General features: G+C 40.2%; 2 protein-coding genes across 2 annotated transcripts in view; both read left to right on the top strand.

The window, feature by feature from the left end:
* Window positions 1–8,012, top strand: part of LOC117458048 (scavenger receptor cysteine-rich domain-containing group B protein) — a 29,739-nt gene extending 21,727 nt beyond the window's left edge. The window contains exons 5-13 of the mRNA XM_034098286.1: window positions 1,198–1,230; window positions 2,282–2,305; window positions 3,254–3,556; window positions 5,017–5,400; window positions 5,855–5,923; window positions 6,448–6,516; window positions 6,649–6,963; window positions 7,486–7,566; window positions 7,674–8,012. Of these exons, the coding sequence (XP_033954177.1) occupies window positions 1,198–1,230; window positions 2,282–2,305; window positions 3,254–3,556; window positions 5,017–5,400; window positions 5,855–5,923; window positions 6,448–6,516; window positions 6,649–6,963; window positions 7,486–7,566; window positions 7,674–7,990 (1,595 nt within the window). The 3' untranslated portion in view covers window positions 7,991–8,012. The remainder of the gene's footprint in view (window positions 1–1,197; window positions 1,231–2,281; window positions 2,306–3,253; window positions 3,557–5,016; window positions 5,401–5,854; window positions 5,924–6,447; window positions 6,517–6,648; window positions 6,964–7,485; window positions 7,567–7,673) is intronic.
* Window positions 8,013–13,357: 5,345 nt separating this feature from the next.
* On the top strand, window positions 13,358–24,209 carry ywhag1 (3-monooxygenase/tryptophan 5-monooxygenase activation protein, gamma polypeptide 1). Its single transcript, XM_034099451.2, has 2 exons — window positions 13,358–13,616; window positions 22,118–24,209. The coding sequence occupies exons 1-2, from the start codon at window positions 13,530–13,532 to the stop codon at window positions 22,772–22,774; spliced, it is 744 nt and encodes a 247-aa protein (XP_033955342.1). The 5' UTR covers window positions 13,358–13,529; the 3' UTR covers window positions 22,775–24,209.
* Window positions 24,210–24,370: the final 161 nt, after the last annotated feature.

Genomic DNA, 24,370 nt, shown 5'->3' with positions numbered 1-24,370 from the left:
AATGATTACATTGCCAGTCATTATCAGTATTCTAAAGTAGATGGTTAGAAGCGATGTGCTACACCTACAGATAGGTTCTAAATAACGTTATAATCTATTTACATGATAACTCTCCAATTAAAGGTGGGGTAGGTAATTTCGGAGAAACCAGCTCGAGTGCGCTAGAATTTGAAAATACACAACCGGAGAAAATCTGCCACTTCCTTACAGAGCCCCTAAAATACAGTTTTAACTTGAAAGGCCCAAGGGCCAAATGCTCTATCTCTCAATGTTAACAAAAGTGAAGAAAATAATGTGTGTAGTTGCTCCAAAATGTAAATGGGGGTCCTTGGTTCATGCCACAGTCTTCCACCAAATGTTATGGAAATTGGGTCATTTAAAAAAGAATCATAATGACAAAAAAACTAAAACAAAACAAAAGCATTACCTCATGATGGAGGTAACTCAAGGCTGTGCATTTTCACGAACAACATTATTTAAAGGATGGATGGTTCTTCAACAATATTGTAGTGCACCATTGTTAAATGTAACAATGTGAAATGTATATGGAAAAATAATATACTTCAAGATTTATGAAGTATATCCTTTCCTACAGGGGTACATTTTCATTCACTGGCACAGGACCAGAGGTTGGTTGTGTGAAGATTGAAACTGATTCCCAAGCATTATCTAAAGTCATTGTCTTTTAGTGTAACATTAAACAAATACCTATGTCCTTAATATTTCAACTTTTAATATGATGGCCTTTTCAATCTAAAGTTTTAAATTAGGCCCATCAATATTTTGCTGCTCACTTTCTTTGAAATGCTACATAATATAAGTTGTTACGAGGGTAAAGTTTGTAAATGCCATAAACTGAAACAAAATATGACACATGAGTTGGTTTCTAGTGTGTCAGTGCTGAAACGCATGTTTTAGGCGTGATTAATGCTCCAGAAGCGAGTGTTCCCGCAATTTAACTCCCTGTAGTTGAGTTACTAAAAGTCTGCCTCCCCTTTGTTAACAAGTGATAGCTGGCTAAAAGCCCTGAAGTTGTTTGAAGTGAGCCACGATCAATTCCACTCACTGGATCAACAAATGGGAGGGAACAGGAGAGAGATATTTACTCAAATGTGTTGTTACCAACTTACTGCTTTGTGTCCAAGCCAATGATATCCAAATGCACCATACTAACAGTTTTTTGTATTCAAATTTCAGGAGACTTGAAAATAAACAGACGAGCTGTAAACAGTAAGTAATATTTAAGTGAATTACATTATCATGATGATGTTAAGAACAATAACTGTTTCTCCCTGAAATATAAACCACATAACCTGCAATTGAAGCCATTCTTGAAGCCATAAACAGATTTGTTACAAGCCCTTGAAGCTAAAATAGGTAGTTTTACTACATTCATATGTATGTGTTTAATGCCACAAACTAACGGGAGAAGCCTGTGAATCGACCTACATTGGGTGTGAAGGGTAGAAAAATCCCTCTTGTGTCATTGTCAGTTATTGAAATCGGAGATATTTGTCTTCAGGCGTAAGGATGTTCTTAATAAAAGGTCCAGAAACATCTTCCAGTGGGACTCTTGAGTAAGTCTGTGTTATTTGTTGGGTAAATCAACATCCCTCCGTGATACGCAAAAAGATATCTACATCCTGTTTTAATTGTTGTAAAAGTATTACATTAATGTGCTTTTAGGTAGAGGGAGTAATGTGATTAGACGTTGTACTTCCCCAATCACAGACAAGAGTAGTTTAATATATTTATCTTACTTTATAGTTGTTGACGGCCTTTATAGCAGCCAACTGAGTGCAGAACTCCACCTGGTGTGTCTCCTTCTCCCCTTCCAAAGAGCTGAATCTTACTTAAATGTCCCTCCTGAGGTAGGAGAGTTATTAAAAACAAGAACTTATTCATCTTGTATCATGCCTAGTGATGGAAATAATTTGCAGATGCTTCAAAATAAACCAAACTTTTTCTACGTATCAGTTTTTGTGCCACAACAAAGAACAAAAAGTGACCTGCAACAGCCGAGGTGAAGCTTGTCATTTGCCTCGTCAATTGCCAGAAATGTATTTTGCTAATGAAGCAGTTCTTGTTCACTTGCGCCCCCTAACAACGAGTTAAGAGGAGTGAGGGGTTGGCAGTGAATGACGGTTTAAAACACTCAATGAAAGTGTTTTTATAAAAATCACCCCATTTGTATGGAAGGCCAAAAGCCTTCTTTCAACAAATAATTTGACTGTATTCTCTCTCTGTTTCCCTTCATATCCTCTCCTCCCTCCTGTTTCAGCCGATGTGTCGATGCAGTACCAAGGTAAGAATGAGCAAGACATCCGATTTCACACCTTTCCTGACACTAATGTTCAGTAAGACACGTCTGCATTCGGGACCTCTGTATGAAAACCAGAAGCTGTATGTTTTGTTGCAGTAAGCTACCTTTGAATAGATAACACTTTTTTGAACCAACTTGTAAGGCAAGGCAAGTTTATTTATATAGCACTTTTCAACACAAGGCTTTACAAAAATGAAACACATTAAGAGCATAAAACACATTAGAAACATTAAAAAGCAAAGATAATAAAACATGAATAACACAGGTACATGAATAAAAGTTACAGTGCAGTGTAAGATTTGAATAGTTCAATTAGAAGTAGTAAGAGTTGCAGCGGACCTGCAGGTTTCTGGTAGTTTGTTCCAGATATTTGACAATTTCCCTAACCAAATTCTCACATTCCTCTACCCCTAGTGAAATTATAGTTCCTTTGACAGTTTTCTAACCTTTTGATATTCCTTGTAAGTGTATCAGGCCCCTTTTAACCAATTTTTAGGGATGCTGACTTTTTTTTATGATGATATTTTGTATTACAGAAGACAAACGACTACAGCCATTCTAGTATTTGGTATCGGCAGCGTTCTGGTTTTGATATGTACTCCGTTTGTTGTCCAAGTAGTATTGACCAATCAAATCTGAGTGGCCTTTGGTTGTATAAAGCTGAACAAAGTTGGAACGCATTGGCTTGAATCCAGACAACTATTAGTTATTGTCTAACAGACAATAGGGAAAGAGAAGGCCTGGATATCTGTTAGCTACACCAGAAACCAAGAAATATTGACCAATGCCCCCAGGGACATGACGTCATCGTTCTGACCAAACCGACCTCAACATCCTCATCTGGCTCTAAGACAGTGGGAGAAGTTGTTTTTAAACACTGATGGTGAATGGTCAATTGATAGACATTGTGTCCTTATATTTCCTTATCAGTACAACTGGTGAACGGACTGAACAGGTGTGAGGGTAGAGTGGAGGTATTCTACAACAACTCATGGGGCACAGTGTGTGACGATGAATGGGACATGGTGGATGCCAACGTGGTGTGTCGGCAGCTAAACTGTGGAGTGGCTGTGGCGGTGGGCAGCAGCTCTAAGTTTGGACAAGGCACAGGGCCCATCCTGCTCGATAATGTAGATTGCAGAGGAAATGAAAGAAGCCTCAGCGAGTGCCCCGCTCCGGCCTGGGGCGTCCACAACTGTTACCACTATGAAGACGTGGGTGTTACCTGCAGAGGTAAAGCTTTTTTGGGAATCATCTCTATATGCATAACCCTGATAAGAATAGAGGATAAACTGATTAATATTCCTTCTTCCTTTTCATTTTGCTACTAGAACCGTCAGTGGTGGTGGCAAAGGGTTTTCGCACAACACCGCCCCGGGAGAACCACGGTATACGTAAGTACCCCCTGCTTTTATCTTAATGAGACTGTTCTTCTGCCAACTTTTCTTTTTTAAAGACATCAAGACAAACGGCTACAACCCAGACACAAATATGATGAATGTAAGATATTGGACAAGGGCCTATTTCAGAAATGCATACGTGTAACAACAAGATGTGTAAAAGGACAATCCTAGGCAGTGAAACAACAGCAAAACTAGCAAATTACTAAAAGCAGAAGTCATAGTGGACTTTGACTGCTGATATCCTATCCCTTTAACAATTTAAACCCGCAATATAATGTTGTTGTTTTTTACATAGATTGTATCATATAACTTACCTGTATGTATGTTGCTTCTTTGGTTTTACTGCCTGCAACTTAACTGTTTTCGATCACTCTGATATCGTAATGTTTTTGGATGCAGCAGGCAACAATTTTCAGTGAAAAAGCTGAAATGAAAAAAAGGTAGCACTCAGTGGGAAACCAGTTTGGAGGGAACATTGGACTTAATTCTTTAGGTTGCCAGTAATAAACTTCCAAATTAATGTTAATGTTTCTCCATATCTGCTGGTGTACAAAAAAATGAGTTAATGGAAGATCAAAGCATTTGACTGAATAACACAAACCACACCTGCATTTGGCATATTCATCTTCAGTAGCCACAAATGTTTGAAATGAGTTGCCCCCCTCCTCCAAATATGGACAGTGGCCATGCCATCTGGAGCAACTCAGGGTTAAGTATCTTGCCCAAAGATACATCCACATGTTGACTGCAGGGCCTGGGATCGAAACCCACATCCATAGAAGACTTTTTTTCCCCATGTTCAAAATCAGAAACACTACCGCTCAAAGGCCTCTTAAATCCCATGCCGTCCTTTTTGTTTGCTGGGTTTGTCTTTGTTGTGCTTGTTTTTAACTTTAATTCACAAGAGGATATTGAGAGACTTGAACCAAATTGTGTTAACATGTGACGTATCTGAAACCCACAGGGAGTGAAGTGCGGCCATCCCTACTCATAGCTTTCTTTCAGGGAAGCACATTTTGAAAATGATAGACACACGAGAATGTCTATTGTCTCTGCTTAGGTGCGTTTTTGTCTGGGCCGAGGCATTAAATGACAACATCTGTGTGCTGTAGTCCCGTTCACCTTAACTCTCCTACTTCACAAGCCACAATATGTTTTGTATAGCCAACACCCTTATCCTTTCCCTGTATCAATGTCTGTTGGTAGTTCCCTCTGTCCTCTACACAACATGTTCAAATCCCTGCATCTATTTTATTTGACAATAATATAAATTCTAATAAAATACAACAGAGACTAAACATCTGTATAGAAAAGATGTATCCAGTCCCTATCAATCGCCGCCTCTCCATCTTGGTTTAGGTGATGGCACCATCCGTCTGTTGGATGGATACAACTCCTGCCAGGGCCGGGTGGAGGTCTTCTACCAGGGAGACTGGGGGACAGTGTGTGATGACGAATGGAGCTTAGAGAATGCCGTGGTGGTGTGTCACCAGTTAGGCTGTGGCAATGCCGTCCACACACACACTAACTCTTACTTTGGCTACGGAACGGGTCGGATTCTCCTGGACAACGTCAACTGCTACGGCTCTGAACCGGACCTGACTAGATGCAAAAGCCTGCCCTGGGGCAAACACAACTGCGGTCATCATGAGGACGCTGGAGTCACCTGCACTGGTACACTTCTCTCTATCATGGAACATGCATTTAAAGGAACATGTTACCAACAAAATGACCATTGGTATCAATAACTCACTCTGTGTTACCTTGTATTCTTGAAGAAAACTATAAAAATACATTTTTTATAAATGATTAATGCATTTTTAAACATTTACAGTATGCAAGTCTCATTTATCCAGTCATCCATCACTCAGTTTTTTTATTCTGAAGAAATCAGGTTATGATATACACATTCTCATTTTATGGGACAAATATTCCTTTAACACAAGTTGGACTGATGCAAATTATTTTTAAAAACATATCCTAAGAATGCAGGACTTTATGTTCTTGTACAAATCACATCAAATCTGATTTAAAGCATTTGTATTAGCAGAATTAGTAGTAATAAATAGTAGTATTTAATATGGAAGTTGTTCAATAATATTTCATTTTACTTTTCTATTAACTCCAGGTACCAGCACTGTACCTCCTTTGGTAACAGAAAACCAGAGAGGGCTCTGGGTAACATACACCAGTGAAGGTAAACACACTTAGTACACAGTACTGTTTATATACACAAACAAGCACACACTGCTTTTGTGGAAATAGAGAAATAAATCAAATAGTTTATTTATTTATGTCTGTATGTATTTATAATATAAATGAACAATTTTCATTGATTTATTATATATTTTTTATTATTTATTTATCTTGTTCTTTTTATTGATTTTGCTAAAACTATTTCTATTTGTACACATTCCTTTATCTATTTTATGTATTACTCTATGTTTCCAGATGTATTTATTTGGTATTGTTTTTTTTCTTTCTTGTACAGATTACTTTTTAAGGAGCACTCCTGTGACTCCATAGCTAATTATGTATTTTGAGGATTTCTCCTCCACACAGTAAAAATTAAATATGCTCTTCTGACAAATGACCAACAGGGGGAGTCATTTCTTCCACCTGGTCTTTAAATGTATTCCACCTCAGTACCAAAAATCAGGGTGGTGGACTAACATTACCATGATCGCAACAAACTTAACATTTATTACATTTTTCCTCCAGCAACAGAAAGCATTCCAGTCACCAACGCTCCAACTACAAAAACTGTCACCACAACTGCCCTGACAAAAGGTAACAATATTAAACTTTAAACAAAAATACAGTTTGTTTTCACATTGGACTGAGCAGATGATATTATACCTTGTTTTGCAATTATCAGAAAATAAACTGCAAGGATGTACCTGTCTATTTATCACTATGCAGGCAAACCAACCATTCGGCTGGTCAATGGTAACCATAGCTGTGAGGGTCGTGTAGAGGTCCAATACAAAAATATGTGGGGGACGGTGTGTGATGATGACTGGGACATGTTCAACGCTAACGTGGCGTGCAGGCAGGTAGGCTGTGGCACAGCTATGGGGGCCATGACACAGTCTCACTTTGGCTTCGGTTCTGGTCTCATCCTGCTGGACAATGTGGAATGTAGTGGCTCGGAACGGGAGCTGTCCCAGTGCTTCCACCTGGGCTGGGGTCAGCATAACTGTCGCCATCATGAGGATGCTGGAGTTATCTGTGCACGTAAGAACCTGACATGACCTCTCTTACACCATATAGGGCTAAAGCAGGCTCAATTTAGGCACACTGAACTACCCCTTTAAGTCATCAACTCCGCTTAAAAGCTCATACTTCCTTTGTATCGGGTCATCTGTGCTCGCCCTGCTCAGCTGTCCAATTGCAATTCATGACTGTAGTACTCTGAGGAGGAGACAGCCCAGAGAGCATACAAAATACAGAGGATGAGTCAAGGCACATCAACGTCACCGCCTGCATTCAGGCCAAATTATACTCCTTTCTAAGCTGAATGAAAGCACAGAAAGAGGCACTTTTACTTAGAGAGCACATACCTGGTTTTCGGTTGTTTAGAACATTTGATTATATATGTTTAAAGCGAGCAGTTTTTAATCTGCCTCAAAGTTGCTGCAAAGTGCATGTCTGTTGCCTTAAAGGAACATTTGTATTACATTTGTGACCTGATATTTCCCAGAGTATGCCTAAGCCAACACCTAGTGTCCTCACTCTGCTTTCCTCTGCCTCCATTAGCTTCTGATTTTTACTTTGGAAATGGACGTGAGTTTAGAGCAACAGAGAAGATACCTGACACCACATCAGAATCATCTGAAGGTAGGTTAAATATATCTTCTGCCACCACAAAATCAGCCCATTTCTCTATCCTGGGTTTATAATACAGATAATAATTAATTATTGTGATTCTAATTTTGTTTTTGCAGGAATGCTGAGACTGGTGGGAGGCCAGCACCGGTGTGAGGGTCGCATAGAGATTTACTCAAATTCTGAATGGGGCACAGTGTGCGATGATGCTTGGGACATCCCTGACGCTCAGGTTGTATGTCGCCATGTGGGCTGTGGGGAGGCCACAGCTGCTCGGGGAGAAGCTTTTTTCGGGCCCGGCACAGGAAAGATTCTGCTGGACAATCTCAAGTGCAGCGGTGAGGAGGAAACCCTGCAGGAGTGCTCCCATATATCCTGGAACGTGCACAACTGTGACCACTCCGAAGATGCTGGCGTCACCTGCTCACTGTCGTGATTTGAGCAGAACCACACTTCCATCTCCACCATGGGTAGGAAGTGGGCGTACTGAACCTGGGACTTGTATACATTATGTAAATAACAGCTTTCACAATGCTGAAGGAGTACTCCACCACCAACCACATACAAAAAAACTAATATGACAATATATGATGACATACTATAAACTATATATGCCTATTAAGCACTTTATAAATAAATATATGATATAAAAAACAATGTCCACAGTTTTTTTTTTGAGAAACCCAAAATGTAATGTACATGTGATTATTTGTTAAGTTAGGTAAGGAATACTGGAGGAAGTGCAGTTTGGATAATGAGACACATGGGCTTCAGCTCCAATCTTTTTGCAAATATGTATGATATACCAAACAGAAACCTGAATGGAACAAATGATATTCGACATACCACAACATTGCAAGATAACAGACACTTACATAAATAAAGGTGTTGTATCTTGTGAAATGCATCACATTTCTCTATCAAATAAACAATGTGAAACTTGTGTTATGTTAACCCAAATATGAATAAATGTAACTACATGTGGTAAAATACATGTTCTTATTTGTTGGTATTTAATATATTTTTGAACTAAAAACAGAGGTCTTTGAACCGTTATCTGCATTTGTCATTGCCTCAACATTTACTTCCATTGTGTATTCTTCTTTAACTGCGCACACAAATATGACAATAGGCCTACCACCATTTAAATGTGTTCAAGGGAAAGGATTTTTGGGGATGCTAAATGCAATGCAATGAGCTCAAACGAAATAAGAAATGTTTTATATAAATAACTAAAGCTAGTTGAATCACCCAATTTGGACGAAAGAATACTAACAGTGCGTAGCTAACCTAGCTAACTCTGTAGCCACATGTAATAATAACAGTGCGTAGCTAACCTAGCTAACTCTGTGGCCACATGTAATAATAACAGTGCGTAGCTAACCCATCTAACTCTGTGGCCACATGTAATAATAACAACAACAGTGTAATAGTGATAACAGTACAGAATGAAGTCAGCAAATTGACTCCGAAGTGCGACAACGGTATTGCTGAAAAGTTAGCTTACACTGGCCACAGAGAACTAATAGACTGACCAGGTATGCTAAAGTTAATTAAATAAACATTTTATTAATAATAATTCCTAAGGGGAAAGCTGTAATTTCTCACTTTAATCTTTAAATGCTCTCTATAATAAAACAAATCTAACAGTAAAATGTGTGAATACCTCCCTTTAAAGGTGGGGTAGGTAAGTTTCAGAAACCGGCTTGAGTGCACTAAAATTTGAAAGTACGCAGCCGAAAAGAATCCGCCCCTTCCTTCAGACTTCCTTACAGAGCACCTCCTCCAACACACATGAACGCGCACATAACGTCAGCTAGACTGGTGAAAGTGGCCGCCTGTTGCTGGCGAGTCATTGAAGTACTGCTGCAATGCACGCCCAATGAGGGCACGAGATACATTTGTGCGTGCACGAGATGGAAGGCTGACAGACAGCCCGGCTAAACGGATTGGTTGTACTTTTTACAGTATTACGGCTTCCACAGATGACATTTTTTAATGGATTTTTTGTCAAAGCACTTAAGATATTCATTGCTATCGGGATGTTAAGAGCATTCCATGGCATATAACAAAAAGTGTATCTCGAGCCGGTTTCTGAAACTTACCTACCCCACCTTTAATGCCATAACATTGTTAAAAATGTGGCTATATAATTCTTCTAATTTTTTATTTCTGAGTAATCACAGTCAGAATGATCTGAGAGCATATTAAATGTACAATTCCTTTTTAATATAGATTCAGTTTATCTACATAGATTCAGTTTATCTACATACTGTAGGAATTGAACAACTCTAAAATGTTACCACATTTTAGTTTTGACTATCATAGCTTCAGTTCGAGACATTCATAAGAACATACAAATATATATATAAATTACCTGTAGTTAGACATTTTTATACACTTTGATTACAAAAGTAACTTTGGTCTTATTAGTGAATTGAAGAAAAGTTCAATTAATTCTTAATCAAAATATCGTTAGATACAATATTTTAAGATGTCATTTTGCCTCAGCAATAAATAAATATATATGTGTAGCAGGATAGACTGTTCAGCCCTATCACCACACGGGGCAACCTTTATAAAGAGGGGTCAGTGTCGCTCTTGGTCCCTCTTGCTCTTTGGCACGAAGGCCACTTCCGGGTTCCACTGACGTGCTTTCTCCGCTGGCACCGGTGAGTTTGCAGTGGCTGCCGTTTGTTGTACACCTAGCATGACATTAGCCTAAATACTAAATGTATCGCTGGTTGTAGACCCTTGCAGGGATCCTGCAGCCCATGTCTGCTGCCGCTGTAAATGAAGCTCTCCTGCTGTGTGTTTGTCTGAACTTGGCCTGATCGGTAGGTAGACCTTCTGCTCGTATAATTATTCCTGAATGTTCTTAACCTAGTATTGTTATCGTAACATCACCTTAAACTTAATGTCTGCTATGCTCTGCGCTGGAAGCGTGATAAAGGACTGCTGTTTTGCCTCCACGTCTGTGTTGCATCCACGACTGCTCTAAGTTTACGAGTGTCTTGCCTGCCTGACTGTTGCCTGGACGGCTGGTCTACCCTCACGGCTGTGTCTGTCTGCACAGCCGGCTTGCCTGCCCTACTGTGCTTCACCGCTACACTACTGTTTGGCGGGTGTTGCTCTTGGCCTACATTGTCTGTACCAGCCTCTTGGTATCACTGTGCCTTTGCTCTTCATTACAGGGCCATATTTTAAACATTGTTATCGCGGACTGTTCGATTAATCTCTGCTCATGATTAGTTATTTCATTGAGTTAAGTTTGTTTTGTTTATTTAATTCAAGATTAAGTAGACTGTTAAGTTGATTTTCGTTTCTTTGGTTTAGTTTTCGACCCTGTTGCTTTAAATTTGTTTTGTTTATTTCAGTTACTTGAAATCAGTATTTTGTAGTATTCTTGACTTTTTATTGTCTTATACTTATCTTATGTGTTGGTCTGTGTATTAATTTGTGTTTACTGTTTATCCCAGTAATTGTTTCTGGTTTGCCCCTCTTAGTTTTAGAACGAAATCGAAAATAAAAATTGTAAATAAGCAATCTGTATGTAAAAACCCACCTGTATGTAAATTGTAAATAAGCCATCTGTATGTCAAATATGTCTTAAATGATATGATGAATTGGAAATGGGGGACCCTGATGTAAACAAGACAAAAGTCTTTCTCTGGTCTGTATCCCCTTAACAATTATGTTTTGAGCTGTACTGTACTGCACCCAATATACAAGCTGTTAATAAACTTTTCAATCAAGTTGCTGAGAGCCAAAGGTGTGGTGCTGTTGTCCCCGGTGGTGGCTTCCCCCTGATTTGTGTTCTTTCGTGTGAGTGTGTAGTGATCACGGGTGCCTTAATTTACTTTGTTGGGATCCCTCTCACCCCTCGTCACCTCTGTGTAGCTGATAAAGAAGAGACACACCTGTGGGTGTGTCTCTTCTTTATCAGCTACACAGGTGACTCAGTCAATAAGACACAAGGACAATGTTTCCTTGACTCTAATGAATATAGAAATAATACATAAAACATGTTTTATTTGAATCTCTGTTCAATGTTTTCTTTAAGACAGGTACACAGTCTATCTTGAAGATACCTTACTCTAAAATACATTAAATGTGTACCATTGTCCATTAGCCATATATCTACTGTTTATGATATCTTACCTGTTTTAACTCGAGACTGATTTAATTAAGCCGTTAAGTAGTCAGGATGAGATTAGTTCAGTTTTTATGGTATTTGTTTAGTTTTAAGTGTTGGAGTGTACATTTAAATGTTTCTGTATTTAAAAAAAACTCTCTCCGATTAGTAATAGTATATTGTAAATACTTTGTTAAGTGTCAGGCTCCTTTGGATAGTTTATTGGGGTATCCCATTGCACAAACCTCTATGTTTTGTATTTGAAATCAAGTTTGTTTACAAATGAATTGTTTCATGTCAGTTGGTATTGTACTTGACTAGATGAGCATATTCTTCAAGTCAAAGCTTGGCATTATGAGCCGGCGATGGGGCCCAGTGCATTTGCCCTGATAGTAGTCAAGTCACTGCAGGCCTACTTGGAAAGTTTGATAACGCCATGCACTACAGTACAAGTCAACCCTATATCAAACCTCCGTTTACTTGCATAATGTGTGCAGTGTAAACCCTACATTGCCTGGCTTTAGGGGGCTGTGCTATCATTTCCCCTGGACTGCTGGGCTGAAGTCGAATAGTCCATTTAGCTTAGGAACCTTCCTAAAGGAGTGAAATGACCCGGAAGTCCCTCAGTGGCAGCCATGATAAGTGCCGTTCGAATTCTCTAGAATGATGAGAATGATAGGAAAGGAGGTTTCAAACTTCCTTTATAACCTCCTTTAGCTTAGGAACCACTGGACCTCCATCACCGACAGGAGAGGAGAAAATGCTGCCCCACAATGCCTTGCAGCCGCAGCATTTGCCGTCACTCAACAGTCGGCCGTTCACGGAAACAACCGATTATGACGGAGAAATGATATCATGAAAGTTACGGTGCCTATTAAGCATTTTAAAACATAGGCGGTAAGTTGCCAAAGTGCTTTGTTTTGAACGTTCATCAGTATTATAATCAAAGAGAGAAATATGAACGTTAGTTTTTACTGAAATGATCAAATAAAGTCAACATCTCAGTCTTTACTGAGCTGTGTGGGGTTTGTTCAACTTCTAAAAGATGTTTGAATGGTGATATACACAGTGATAGATGTTAAGGACTAACGTTTATAATAAATACATCTGTATTGATTTTAAGATCTTTAGTTCATACAATCATACGTATTGGGATCATTGGTATTCATGTGGACCGGAGGGAGAGGGTGACGAGCAGAAGTTTCACTTTCCTTTTTTATTTCAATTCCAACTTTGGTCATGAAGAATATGTTTCTCTGTTGTCCACGTTCATAAAGCAAAGCAGCAGCATCAGAGCACGGAGCAGAGTCTCTAGATGAGTTTAGTCCCTCGTTCTTATTGAGCATCCATGTTTGTAGTCCGCTGTATAGAAAACTGTGGTTTCCATGGTTTCCCCACAGCAGCAGACGCACACAATGACGTCCGCTGGCGCATCAGAAACACGTGGGATAGTGAAAGTGCATTCGGATTCTCTAAAGCACCGCAGTCTCTTCTCCTAAGTCCTTTTGAATTCTCCTATCCACTATCCCTTAACCCCGTGACGTTTCACTCAGAGGTCAAGGAATAGACGATAGGGTTAGAATTTAGGAGCTGATTTTTAAACTATCCGACTGCAGCCCCAGGCTCGTTACATCACTCTGTTAAGACACGCCTTTTTGGGTGGTGACAACACCGAGGGAAAGTACTCGGAGGGGAGGGGTGTCCCGTCGGCAGGCACACAGACAGCAGGCAGCAGCTGCAGCGAGAAGGACCCGGTACCCGTTTCTCTGCATTCAAACATTCATATTAACGATCTTTACTTCCGAAACACATAGGACAGCAAACACACACCATATCTAAAATGGTAGACCGCGAGCAACTGGTGCAGAAAGCCAGGCTGGCCGAGCAGGCGGAGAGGTATGATGATATGGCAGCTGCCATGAAATCGGTAAGTGGGCTTCCTATGTATGGATGTTCCTATCTATGACAGTTTCTCTTAACAAATATGTTTATTATTAGCTTCATCAATATGTGTTTGCATTTGTGAGAGGTGTGTAAAAGCTTGCTAACCTAGCATTAGGGCAGCAGACAAGGGGCTATGCCTCTGTGTTCGAGCACATTTTGACCCTAAAGCGAATAAGACACGCAATATGGTGTATGAAAGTTATGATTAAAGATTACGTTTATGGCTTGGACACAATTTTGGGCAGGAAAAAGTAGTGCCAAAATACGATTTGGGCAACATATATTTAAACAGGGCTGTAAGGCCCGTAAAGCCTGTGCTCATATTATCAGCCTTCTCCGCACATTTCTGGTATTAGAGAGACCATGTCGATATGATAAGGTGAAATTGGAATAACTAATATGCTGTAAATCAAATGCTTTGATTGGCGGTGTAATGCGGTGGATTGTGGATGAAGTGCGGTCTGTTTGATCTTGGGGCGGTGCCTTTGACCAGGCTCCTTTAAAAAAACGGCCAGACAGCTCGGTTGTAAAATAACCGGGGGGGAAATATCACACAAATATCGAGAATACGTGATTTGATCGTATTTTGGGGGCAAACGTGGGCTTTTACGATAAATAATATCAAAATTAGTCCGTCGGAAGGTGCGCATAGTGGCGGAACAGAGGACGAGCTATAGGTGGTACCATGAGGATGAGAATGACATGGTAGGCTGATGGTCGCGTTCCAGTTTGCACGAGGAATAACGGGCCATTGGTTTAATATGAAATACCACTTTTACTTAGCTTGATATGGACTACTATCAGACAGTGTCCTTCTTTTGACACGCATTTGGTGCATTGAAAGCAATGTTGGCTGAAGGTTGATGGCAATCGATTTGCGCAGAAGCAGCGCACAAAATACGAAGCGTCCACCTTCCAGACGTGGGTGTTGGTGGACGGACATCATTCCAGAAAGCTCTCTAGGTGTCATATTGCAGCAAATGGTCGTTTTCCCTGTGTGCTTACTTTAGCATGATGGGCTGCTTGGCATTAATCAATGCTGTGTAGCAACCCGCATCCCTGCGTCCTCAACCTCTTGCAGCAGGTTCCCACACAGAGGCGTGCCGCAGCATCTGCCAAGATGCAGCACAGGCCCGTCCGTAGTGCACCATTTCTCTCTCTGTGTGTGTGTGTGTGTGTGTGTGTGTGTGTGTGTGTGTGTGTGTGTGTGTGTGTGTGTGTGTGTGTGTGTGTGTGTGTGTGTGTGTGTGTGTGTGTGTGTGTGTGTGTGTGTGTGTGTGTGTGTGTGTGTGTGTGTGTGTGTGTGTGTGTGTGTGTGTGTGTGTGTGTGTGTGTGTAATAAAAGAGAAAGCAAGATTAGTGGAACTTCGACATCAGCTTCAACTCCCAGGAGTCAACAAGTAAGCTGTCACCACGTTTAAAGTAAAGGCCACGCTCTGCTCTCTAGGACCAGGCAGTCGTGGGTATTAATGCCGAAGAGGTGGGGGGGGCTGGGCTCCACCCCTTCAGATTTATGCCGAGTCAGAGAGAGAGCTGCCCCTCACCCAGCCAGTGTCTCTGCAGCACTGGGCACGGGGTGTGTCTGCCTGCCTCGCCCATCATTTGAGGGGAATCCCTTGCCACTGCAGACATGGTAACTGCCCCGCCCCGGTGGCAACGGAACCAAATAATCAGGATTACAGAACACAGCACTGTACCCATCCATTTGAGAATCAGGAACCAGACCCAGCCTGTAATGTTCATGCACCACAGCCTTTATAAGACTATAGTAATGATATCATGTCTCACAATCAGAATGAGTTAAATCCACGGTTATTCTCATTGTGTGAGGCATTCATTCATTATTTGGGAGCCGGAGAAAAAGCAAGGATTTAGTCTCTGTTTCAACTGTAATTTAGACACAGGTTCTACACAAATGTGTAATTATCTGTCCTCCAATGTCTTTCCAAATAACATTTTGTAGGGGATCTTTGAGAGTAGCCTTTGTTTCTGCTTGTCCTCTTTCTGTCTGTTTTGTGCGGGTATGAGCGATCAGTAACCGATCAGTGATGCAGACCCAGTTGCCTTTGCTTGCGCAAGATTTGGAGCACAGAAACATACAGCCAAGTCATCTCTATAAGTGAATATATTCTACTGATGTGCTCTTAGAAATGCGTGTTGAACCCAGTTCTGACCAATTGAGACCTCTTTTACAAATGAATTCCTCAGAGTCAATGTTCACAGAGACTTCAGTCTGTATAGCTCAATACAAATAACTGCTAAAACACTGTTACAAATGTGCACAGAATTAGGTTACGCAAAGTAACTACGGGTTGGAGTTCATATCCTCTGTCTCTCTTTAGCTTTATTAAACTAGACGGGTCATACGTAACTGTTGAATGTAACATTAGCACAAGTCACATTATGTACATGCTTGGCTCTCATTTGATCCTGATTAAGTTAAGGATCAGGAAACCATTTTTGATGATGCATGCTTCTCCATGCAGATCAAGACACACAGATAGATTTGACCTATTTCACTCCTTTCGCTTCAAAGCGGTGTTAAAGATCACAGCACTTAGCATCCAAGATCCCTGAGTAACGGAATGGAATATAAATTTATTCGCTAATTTGTGAATCAGGGTCTTTTCATTTGTCGCAGCTCATTTTGATGACATGCTAAAAGGCTAACTTGGACTAATTTAACAGTGAGCATAGCCAGTATAATGTGCTGATTTGACACAATTGTTGTAAATGAGCTGTGACACACACACACACACACATATGCTATCACACACACAAACACACACCCTATTGTAGAGCGTCTAAGGAAGTGCATGGCACAGAGCATCCATGCACTTAATGAACCGAATGCATTATTCTGTCATGGAAGTACGTTCAATGTGTTTACAGATGCATTTTGTTGCAGCTGCTCCATACATTGGATGTGTGTCCAATATGAATTGACAATACTATATATAGTATTTGTTGTGTTGGATTAAAAGAAGAACAATTTGAAGACACAAATGTCTCTTTAGCTGTACATTTCAGTGTAAAACAGAATAGCTCATAATCAAACTGCCTTCATTGGGATCATTTTAAGATTAAAAAAACAAAAACATTTATTTGCTAATGTGCTACACTTGTAATGCAGCCTTTAAAACCAGAAAAAGACAAATATATATATGGGACGATATCATGGCTCATATGACAATATTGATATATTGCCCACCCATAGCCAGTCCATCGTTATTAGACTTACTACCCATGATATACTGTATGCCACAATATACTTAAATAAACCAAACAATATGTTTCTTAGAAGTTACACTTTAGGTAACACCACCACTGCTACGCTGAGGTCTGACACTGCAGCATTTGATTTTTCTGTTGCTATGGGAAACAACATAAGTTGGAGGAAAAACAGGAACTTGATCCACAATATTCTTCATCCAATGTTATTCTCAATGATTAAATTAAACTCCTTGGGCTACTTGTGTATTATTTTTGCGAGCGGACACATTTTAAATCGAACATAATGCTGCATGTAGGAGTGATTTCTATAGGAGTGGGTGTGAGTAGGATGGTGAAGGTTGATGGGAGAGATCTCTTCAACATCAGATAAGATGTATTGTTTAAAATGTAACCGTAATGCAAGTTGTAGAATAAGGTTTTTGAATTGGACACTATGATGAGCCTCATTTTAGATAATGATTGACCAGGAAATTAGGTCCTAGTCACCATTTCCTGTTTTCTGATTGATCTGCTTCCCCGATTAGGAATTTTCTCCAGGGGGCACTGAAAGCTGCAAAGTTTACCTAATTTATGAAGTATGAACATACTTCAAAACCTTATTCCAATTTGAATGAGTTCAGCAAATGTCATCTCAGGACATTTCAGGATGTCCTGAAATGAATGTTGACTCAGTGGTGAGTCATAAGGCACTACGAGAAACGCCCACCTTTCCCACCACACAACAGACACTGTAATCACTTTAATTTTATAATGCCTTTCTTACATTTGCATCAAGATATACAAAATTGAACCGAGTTATATTCCCTACAGCAGTAAGTTATAAGCTTTTAGCATCACTGTGTTAGGATGATGTCTATTTTCTTTTGCTTAGTCACTGTCAACAAGTGCAGGGACATAAATGCTAGCAGCTTCCTGAATAACATTGACACGTCTATCCTGACTTGAAGTTGTAATATAGTACAGAAGAAAGGAGGCAGCTAAAAAAGGAATACATAGGGAGTATGTGTCTGTTCCAGGCACTTAAAACATCTCATCAGTGAGCAGTGTGGAAACAGTGATGATTGGTTTTAGGATATTTACATTACTTTCATTTGTTGTCTCCAAAAAAAGCCATATTAATTTTTGAAAATTACTCAAAACAATATTTCTCAAACCAAAAAAAAGAGAATGACAACGCTTTTTTAGGTAAACTTGGGTTAGTGTGGAGCAAATAAGAGCTTTTTTTAATCATCTTAAGCAGTTTTAAGGACGAAGGGCTTTAGAGACTTGAAAACATTTTTAGCTTGCCAAAAAACATGTACTTTATTTTCTTATAATTTTATAGATTGTTGTGTTTGTTGAAGAATGGTTGAAGTTGTTGCTTTATTACTTTGGCACAATGACGAGGTTTATTTGTATGGGATTTCATGCCCCTGAATGAGTTTACAGAATGTATTACAGACCTGGAAAGTATGATGCGAGTGATTTCAACAGGGTAGGGATAGCTGGGAGATTACCAACCCTACAAAACGCAAGTGTGAAACATCCGCATGAGTCCCTTAGACCGACTATGACCAAGTATTACTAATGCAATGGCACAATTATCTCAGCACTGTCATCATTCATTTTTATTCGCTTAATGTGTCTTATGACTCCTAGTAACTGTATTGCAGGTATCAATTACTAATGCTGTCATACAATTCAATGGTATACAAATAACAGTTATACCTCCTTTCAGAAAAAGGAAGTACAGATTTTACTGTCACTTTTTTGGTCACAACGGTTTCCTGTTTATAATGACAGCAGAGAGCTATAGTAACAGAGATGCTTCACAGGGTTCATTAAAAACCTGGAAAAGTCATGGAAATTCAAAATGCTAATTCCAGGCCCTGAAAAAGTCATGGAAATGTAACTAAAGTTGCATCAAATATAATTTACATTTTATCTAATCGCCGAAATAGTAATACTATAATGATAATAAATACTGTATTGTATAGTAATGAAACGTAAAATGGCATTTAACTGTCGAGGTATTTTGCTGGTGAGAGATTTTAGTTGCTTTAGCCTGTAGAAACTAGTAAGCCTATTTGATTTGTTTTAGATAGGCACAACATGTTTCAGACCTTATTTTCCTGTTCCATGTTAAAATAAACCATTTTCAGTGGTACCGCTGAGAGTAATTTTTTTGGTCAGAGAAACAACTAATGTCATATGCATAGCAACAAAGAGCTACTCAAAGCTCCCTCTCCACCACAATTACTACACTCAAACACCACCTTGCATCCTCCTTTCTTAGCACCAAGGCTCTATCCCTATTCACACAGGTAGTCCACAGTGCCATTATGCTCTGCTGCCTAAAAAGAGGCTTGGCACATCAGGTTATGGGAGCCCGGGGAGTGAAAAATGAGCAATGTATAGACAGAAGCAAAGCCCGGAACTGGAAAAAAAATGGGGAATTAATGGAAATGTAGGGCTGCACACATTGAGGTCTAACCCAAAGTAATATTTGTCAAGCCTTCAGCCCTTTCAGGGTCTCTCCTGAGGTTACTAATGGTCATGCAGAGAGCTGTCAAAAAGGAAGTTATTGATTGTCATGTCTGGCCTTTGTTTGCCTTAACACTAAGTTGTTTGGAAGTTTGACTGCCTTGTGCAAGGATGAGTCACGAGAGCAGGCGGGATTGATGAGCTTTATGGGTAGACAGAGCTCTATTGTCATTGCCTGCACCACAGCTTCCGCCAGGGCTTTCTGCTCACCCTGCAGCCTTCTGAAACAAAGGCATCCATGTTTTTACAGGCGTGTTGTTTAGGCCTTGTTTTTCTGACCTTTCTGTTGCTCCAGCACTGACCTCCTCTGCTTGCTGCTTTTGCTGTAGGTCAGATACTTGTTTACTCTAATTGTAATTTAATGGGCTAAGGCATAGAGCGGTTTGGAGCTGAGGCTGGGATCTAGCAATCACTAATGGGGTGCATGGGGCCTTTTCTGTGCTTGTAAGTGGGATCATTACGCAACAGAGGTCATTTTGTTGTTTGCCTGTCTTCAAAGTTCTACAGTACAAAGGTTCTTTTTCATATCAGTTGTATATTTTTACAATGTCTCTTGTAGAAACACTCCTTTGCGAACAAGCGCACACACAAGAGGATGCATTGTTCATTACACTGCAATAAAGTAAGGAGCGGGAAGGATGACGTTTGGTTGTTGTGGTAATGCTACATAACAAGACAAAGGCATTTTCAAATTCAAAGCGTGTATCCTGTAGGAGGCATACAACTCCACCTTTTGGACCAAATAGATTATTATTTATTTTTAGATCCTGGTTTAGCGTGCATCACTTCAGCTATTTAGCACCGAACAGAAAGAAAGCAGGCAAAGCTGATGCAATGTAGTGTTACAAGCAACCAAAGAATTCAAATTCAAATCGTTACCTAATGATGGCGCAACAGAAAGGTCAAAGGATCTCTAAAGCCTGTAGATGTTCACCTCTTGGTACTTCATCTACTTATAGTTCAGTTCACAGCTATCCATTCAATAGTTGTCAAGATATGTCATTCAAATCTGAACGGCAAAAGTTAGGAGATCACCATAGACATAGTTGGATTACCAACATTTACAAATGTACCAAACAGTTAAGATATTTCACTCTTGTATGGCTCTCATAAAACAAAGCAGATTTTGCCATTGCCATGGAAACAGGAGATTGCATCACTGGTTGCTCTTTGCCTTCACCTCCCTCTCATTTGCAGGAGTCTCATTAAAGAGGGTGATAACGTCTGTTGATGTTTATAAAGACTTGTGTGCTGAGAATGAGTTAATCAGATGAACACATGATTAGTCATAGGTTTGTATCAATAGAGACTGTAGTAACGACTGGAACAGGGATTAGCAGCTACTGTGTGTCATTAGAGTCTAACAAAGAAGAATGATTCAGCTGTTAGCTCATCATGACTGTGATGCACCTCAGAAGGTCAAAGGTTTAAGCTTTGCTTTCTTTGATCAAGGAAGCTGTGTACACATGCAGCATTACCTCCATAGAAAATTAGCTCCACCAGCAGGTCATACTTTTCACTTATGAAGTATTTCAAAATCTACTGAACTGATGTGATTTAAATTGTATACAGACATTGATGGTTCCCAGACAACGAAGGGCTTTTTAACTTTACATGAGGATGAGATTTGTAGTTATTAACAAAACATTTCTAAAACAAATGGATTGATTGCCATGACATTTGCTTTAGACTTTTGTAACCCCAAAAGAAGAATTGTGAGAAGTTTAGTGAAGTCCTAACTTTGTAATGTAGTACCATCATCTGTTCAGAATTTCAGTTTGGAAATTTGGCAATGACCAAATATGTTACTTTTCATTCCCATCAGTTCAGTCTTTGTTTTTACTGCTAATTGGCTAATGTTAGCATGCTAACACACTAAAATGGCCAACATTGTTTGGTAAATATGAGCATGTTAACATTGTCATTTTTACCACTAATATCAAATCAAATGTTAATATTATCGTAATACCAACACCAAGTCAGATTTGTATTTTGTATTTTCTAAAGGGAACTGTCTTTATTATTGTACTTCTTTTTGGGAGCGTCATAGCTAAAGCAAAGCAGCTTTAAAAAGCTAGCTTCATTTCCTATTTAAATACAAAGGAAATATCAGTTCAATCCCCTCAGTTTATACCCAGGATGTAGTTTTATGTTGACAAGTATAATGTTCAGTAAGGGCATTGTGAAGAGCCTTTCCGCGTGATAGGCCGGGGCCTCACGCTTTGCTACGCTTATGGAACTGAATTCAGTACTAAAAAGAAAGTAACAACAGGCTTTATACTCGGAAAAGGTCTGTAAAGATGCCTCTGCTGCACAGCCCCAGTGGGGTATAAAGGATTAAATCCTCCAGCCAGACACAGGCCTGTCAAAACAAAACGCAACAAAACCAGCTTTCAGAGCTCTGGACATCCAATCAGCAATCCCCTCAGAGGAGGATGTCGGAGAGCTGGAGGCGGGGTTTGCTCTGCAATGACTGCTGCCTTGGGTGTTGTACAGTTTGCCTGGAGGCAATGCTTTGCTATGCTATGTTGTCCAACAAATTGTGATGGCTGCACAGAGGATTAAATAGTTGTTATCCATACTTTATATAATGTTACAGCTTTTAACTGTCCAATTGTCAGGCTGTTCCAATGACGATTTGTTCCAAGAGACAAATCGCCACATGTTTGACCAAAAGACAATTGACATAAATACATATGCTAACGCCTGCTTTTATTATTTCTTCAGGTCACAGAACTGAACGAGGCGCTATCCAATGAGGAGAGGAACCTGCTCTCTGTGGCCTATAAGAACGTGGTCGGGGCAAGGCGTTCTTCCTGGCGCGTCATCTCCAGCATTGAGCAGAAAACATCGGCCGACGGCAATGAGAAGAAAATCGAGATGGTGCGGGCCTACCGGGAAAAGATCGAGAAGGAGCTGGAGGCCGTCTGCCAGGACGTGCTCAACCTCCTCGACAACTTCCTGATCAAGAACTGCAACGAGACACAGCATGAGAGTAAAGTGTTCTACCTGAAGATGAAAGGCGACTACTACCGCTACCTGGCCGAGGTGGCCACGGGGGAGAAGAGGGCCGCGGTGGTGGAGTCCTCCGAGAAGTCCTACAGCGAGGCTCACGAGATCAGCAAGGAGCACATGCAGCCCACCCACCCCATCCGCCTGGGCCTGGCTCTCAACTACTCCGTCTTCTACTACGAGATCCAGAACGCCCCGGAGCAGGCGTGCCACCTGGCCAAGACCGCCTTCGATGACGCCATCGCCGAACTGGACACCCTGAACGAGGACTCCTACAAAGACTCCACTCTCATCATGCAGCTGCTACGAGACAACTTGACGCTCTGGACGAGCGACCAGCAGGACGACGAGGGAGGAGAGGGCAACAATTAAAGGGTCCGAAACCTCATTCTGCCAAATCAACACAACACGCGCGCTCACAAATGATGACAAAATAATAATACTAGTTAAAAAATTCTTAGAAATTAAAAAAGAAACGGAAGTGGGGGGAGGGGGTGTTGGAACATTGGAGGCCAATTTAGCAGATGGTAGTAACGTGGCTGCTGTTCTTTATTTTTCAACAAATTAAAAAAAGTTGGAGGGAAGACAATTTTGGTTTGAGTAATTACCTAGGATTAGATACAAAGAATAAATAAAAGAAGGAAACCCCCTCCTTGGTAGCCTCTGCAGCATTTGCCAAAATACCACTATAGAAGCAGGAGACGTGTCATTCACCGCAGTGTGACTATTGGGTAACGATACCTTCACACTGGCAGAGACTGGTCTTATCGCGCAGATGAAGCTGAGCTGTCTTATTGTATTTGGTGAGCGGAGGAGCATTCAGAAATTCGGTTTCGATGCTTGAGCAACCAGAAAATTAGAGTCACCTCGAATGTAATGGCCTTGCTTAGTGAGAGAGAAAGACAAGGGAGGAAGCGGGTGAGAGAGCAGAAGGGTTGCAGAGATGAAGACTGAGCTTTTTTAGGGGGTGTCCAACTTCATTGTGTAACTTCAAATACGCACCGACATCTTTAGTTGCACCACACTATGATCGTTGAGTGAAAAGCAGGTTGTCTCTGTTGATGAAGATGACATTAAAAAATGTTTTTGTTTTGCTTTGTGTCAGGTATGTGTCCAGCGCAGTCATACTGTAACTAAAATACAAATTCATGAAGTAGTGCAGCGTGTCCCTCTCATGTGCTGATGTGCTTTATTAAAGAAATTAACTGTTTATCGACACCTAATTCTTCTCGTCAGTATTTTCATTACTATACCAACTTCTATCGGCTCCTCGTAGGAAACGGTTCCAGATAGCAAAGTCAGATAAATGGACATTGAACATTATCATGATTCCACCCTTATTCAAAACACTCAGTAGGATCTCTGAAACCGCACCTGAAACTTTTTGTCCACAAAGTATTATTTGTGGACAGAGCACATGCAATGTTAAGTGGAAGCTCTAAAAGCAGATTTGAGGTTTGTGGATTTACTTTGTCTCCAGTTTCTTCTTGGTCAAGAAATGCACTTGCCTATGATACTGTTTCTTCAGTGTAAGATGATAACTGCTCCAATATTCTCCATAATACAATATTTTGCATGCTGTTGATGTATTTATACAGTAGCTTCAATTTATTAACTTATACTGTAGATGTTATGTATTCATATGAACATGGAATTACTAGACCTTAATCAGATTATTTTCTATTTATTTCTTTTTATTGCAATTGTTAGCTAGACCTTATTTAATCTTTGTTTTCTTTACTCCATTTGCTGAAGTACGCTATACCAAAACAGTGATTATTAACAATAAATTGATCTGTTAAGGACATGGCTATGGTTACATGCAATTGTTGGTAACGTTGACACAAAATGAAGTAAACATTGACTTGTGAAAGAGGCAGTATGTGTGTTAACTGTGGACACTGGGAGTAAAGCAGCATCGTATAGCGTTACAGTCTCAGGTGGTCTGTCAGTGGTTAAACGTCCAGG

Source organism: Pseudochaenichthys georgianus, chromosome 14 (genome assembly GCF_902827115.2).
Source record: "Pseudochaenichthys georgianus chromosome 14, fPseGeo1.2, whole genome shotgun sequence".
NCBI classification, from domain to species: domain Eukaryota; kingdom Metazoa; phylum Chordata; class Actinopteri; order Perciformes; family Channichthyidae; genus Pseudochaenichthys; species Pseudochaenichthys georgianus.
This window is presented reverse-complemented; position numbering and strand designations above follow the sequence as displayed.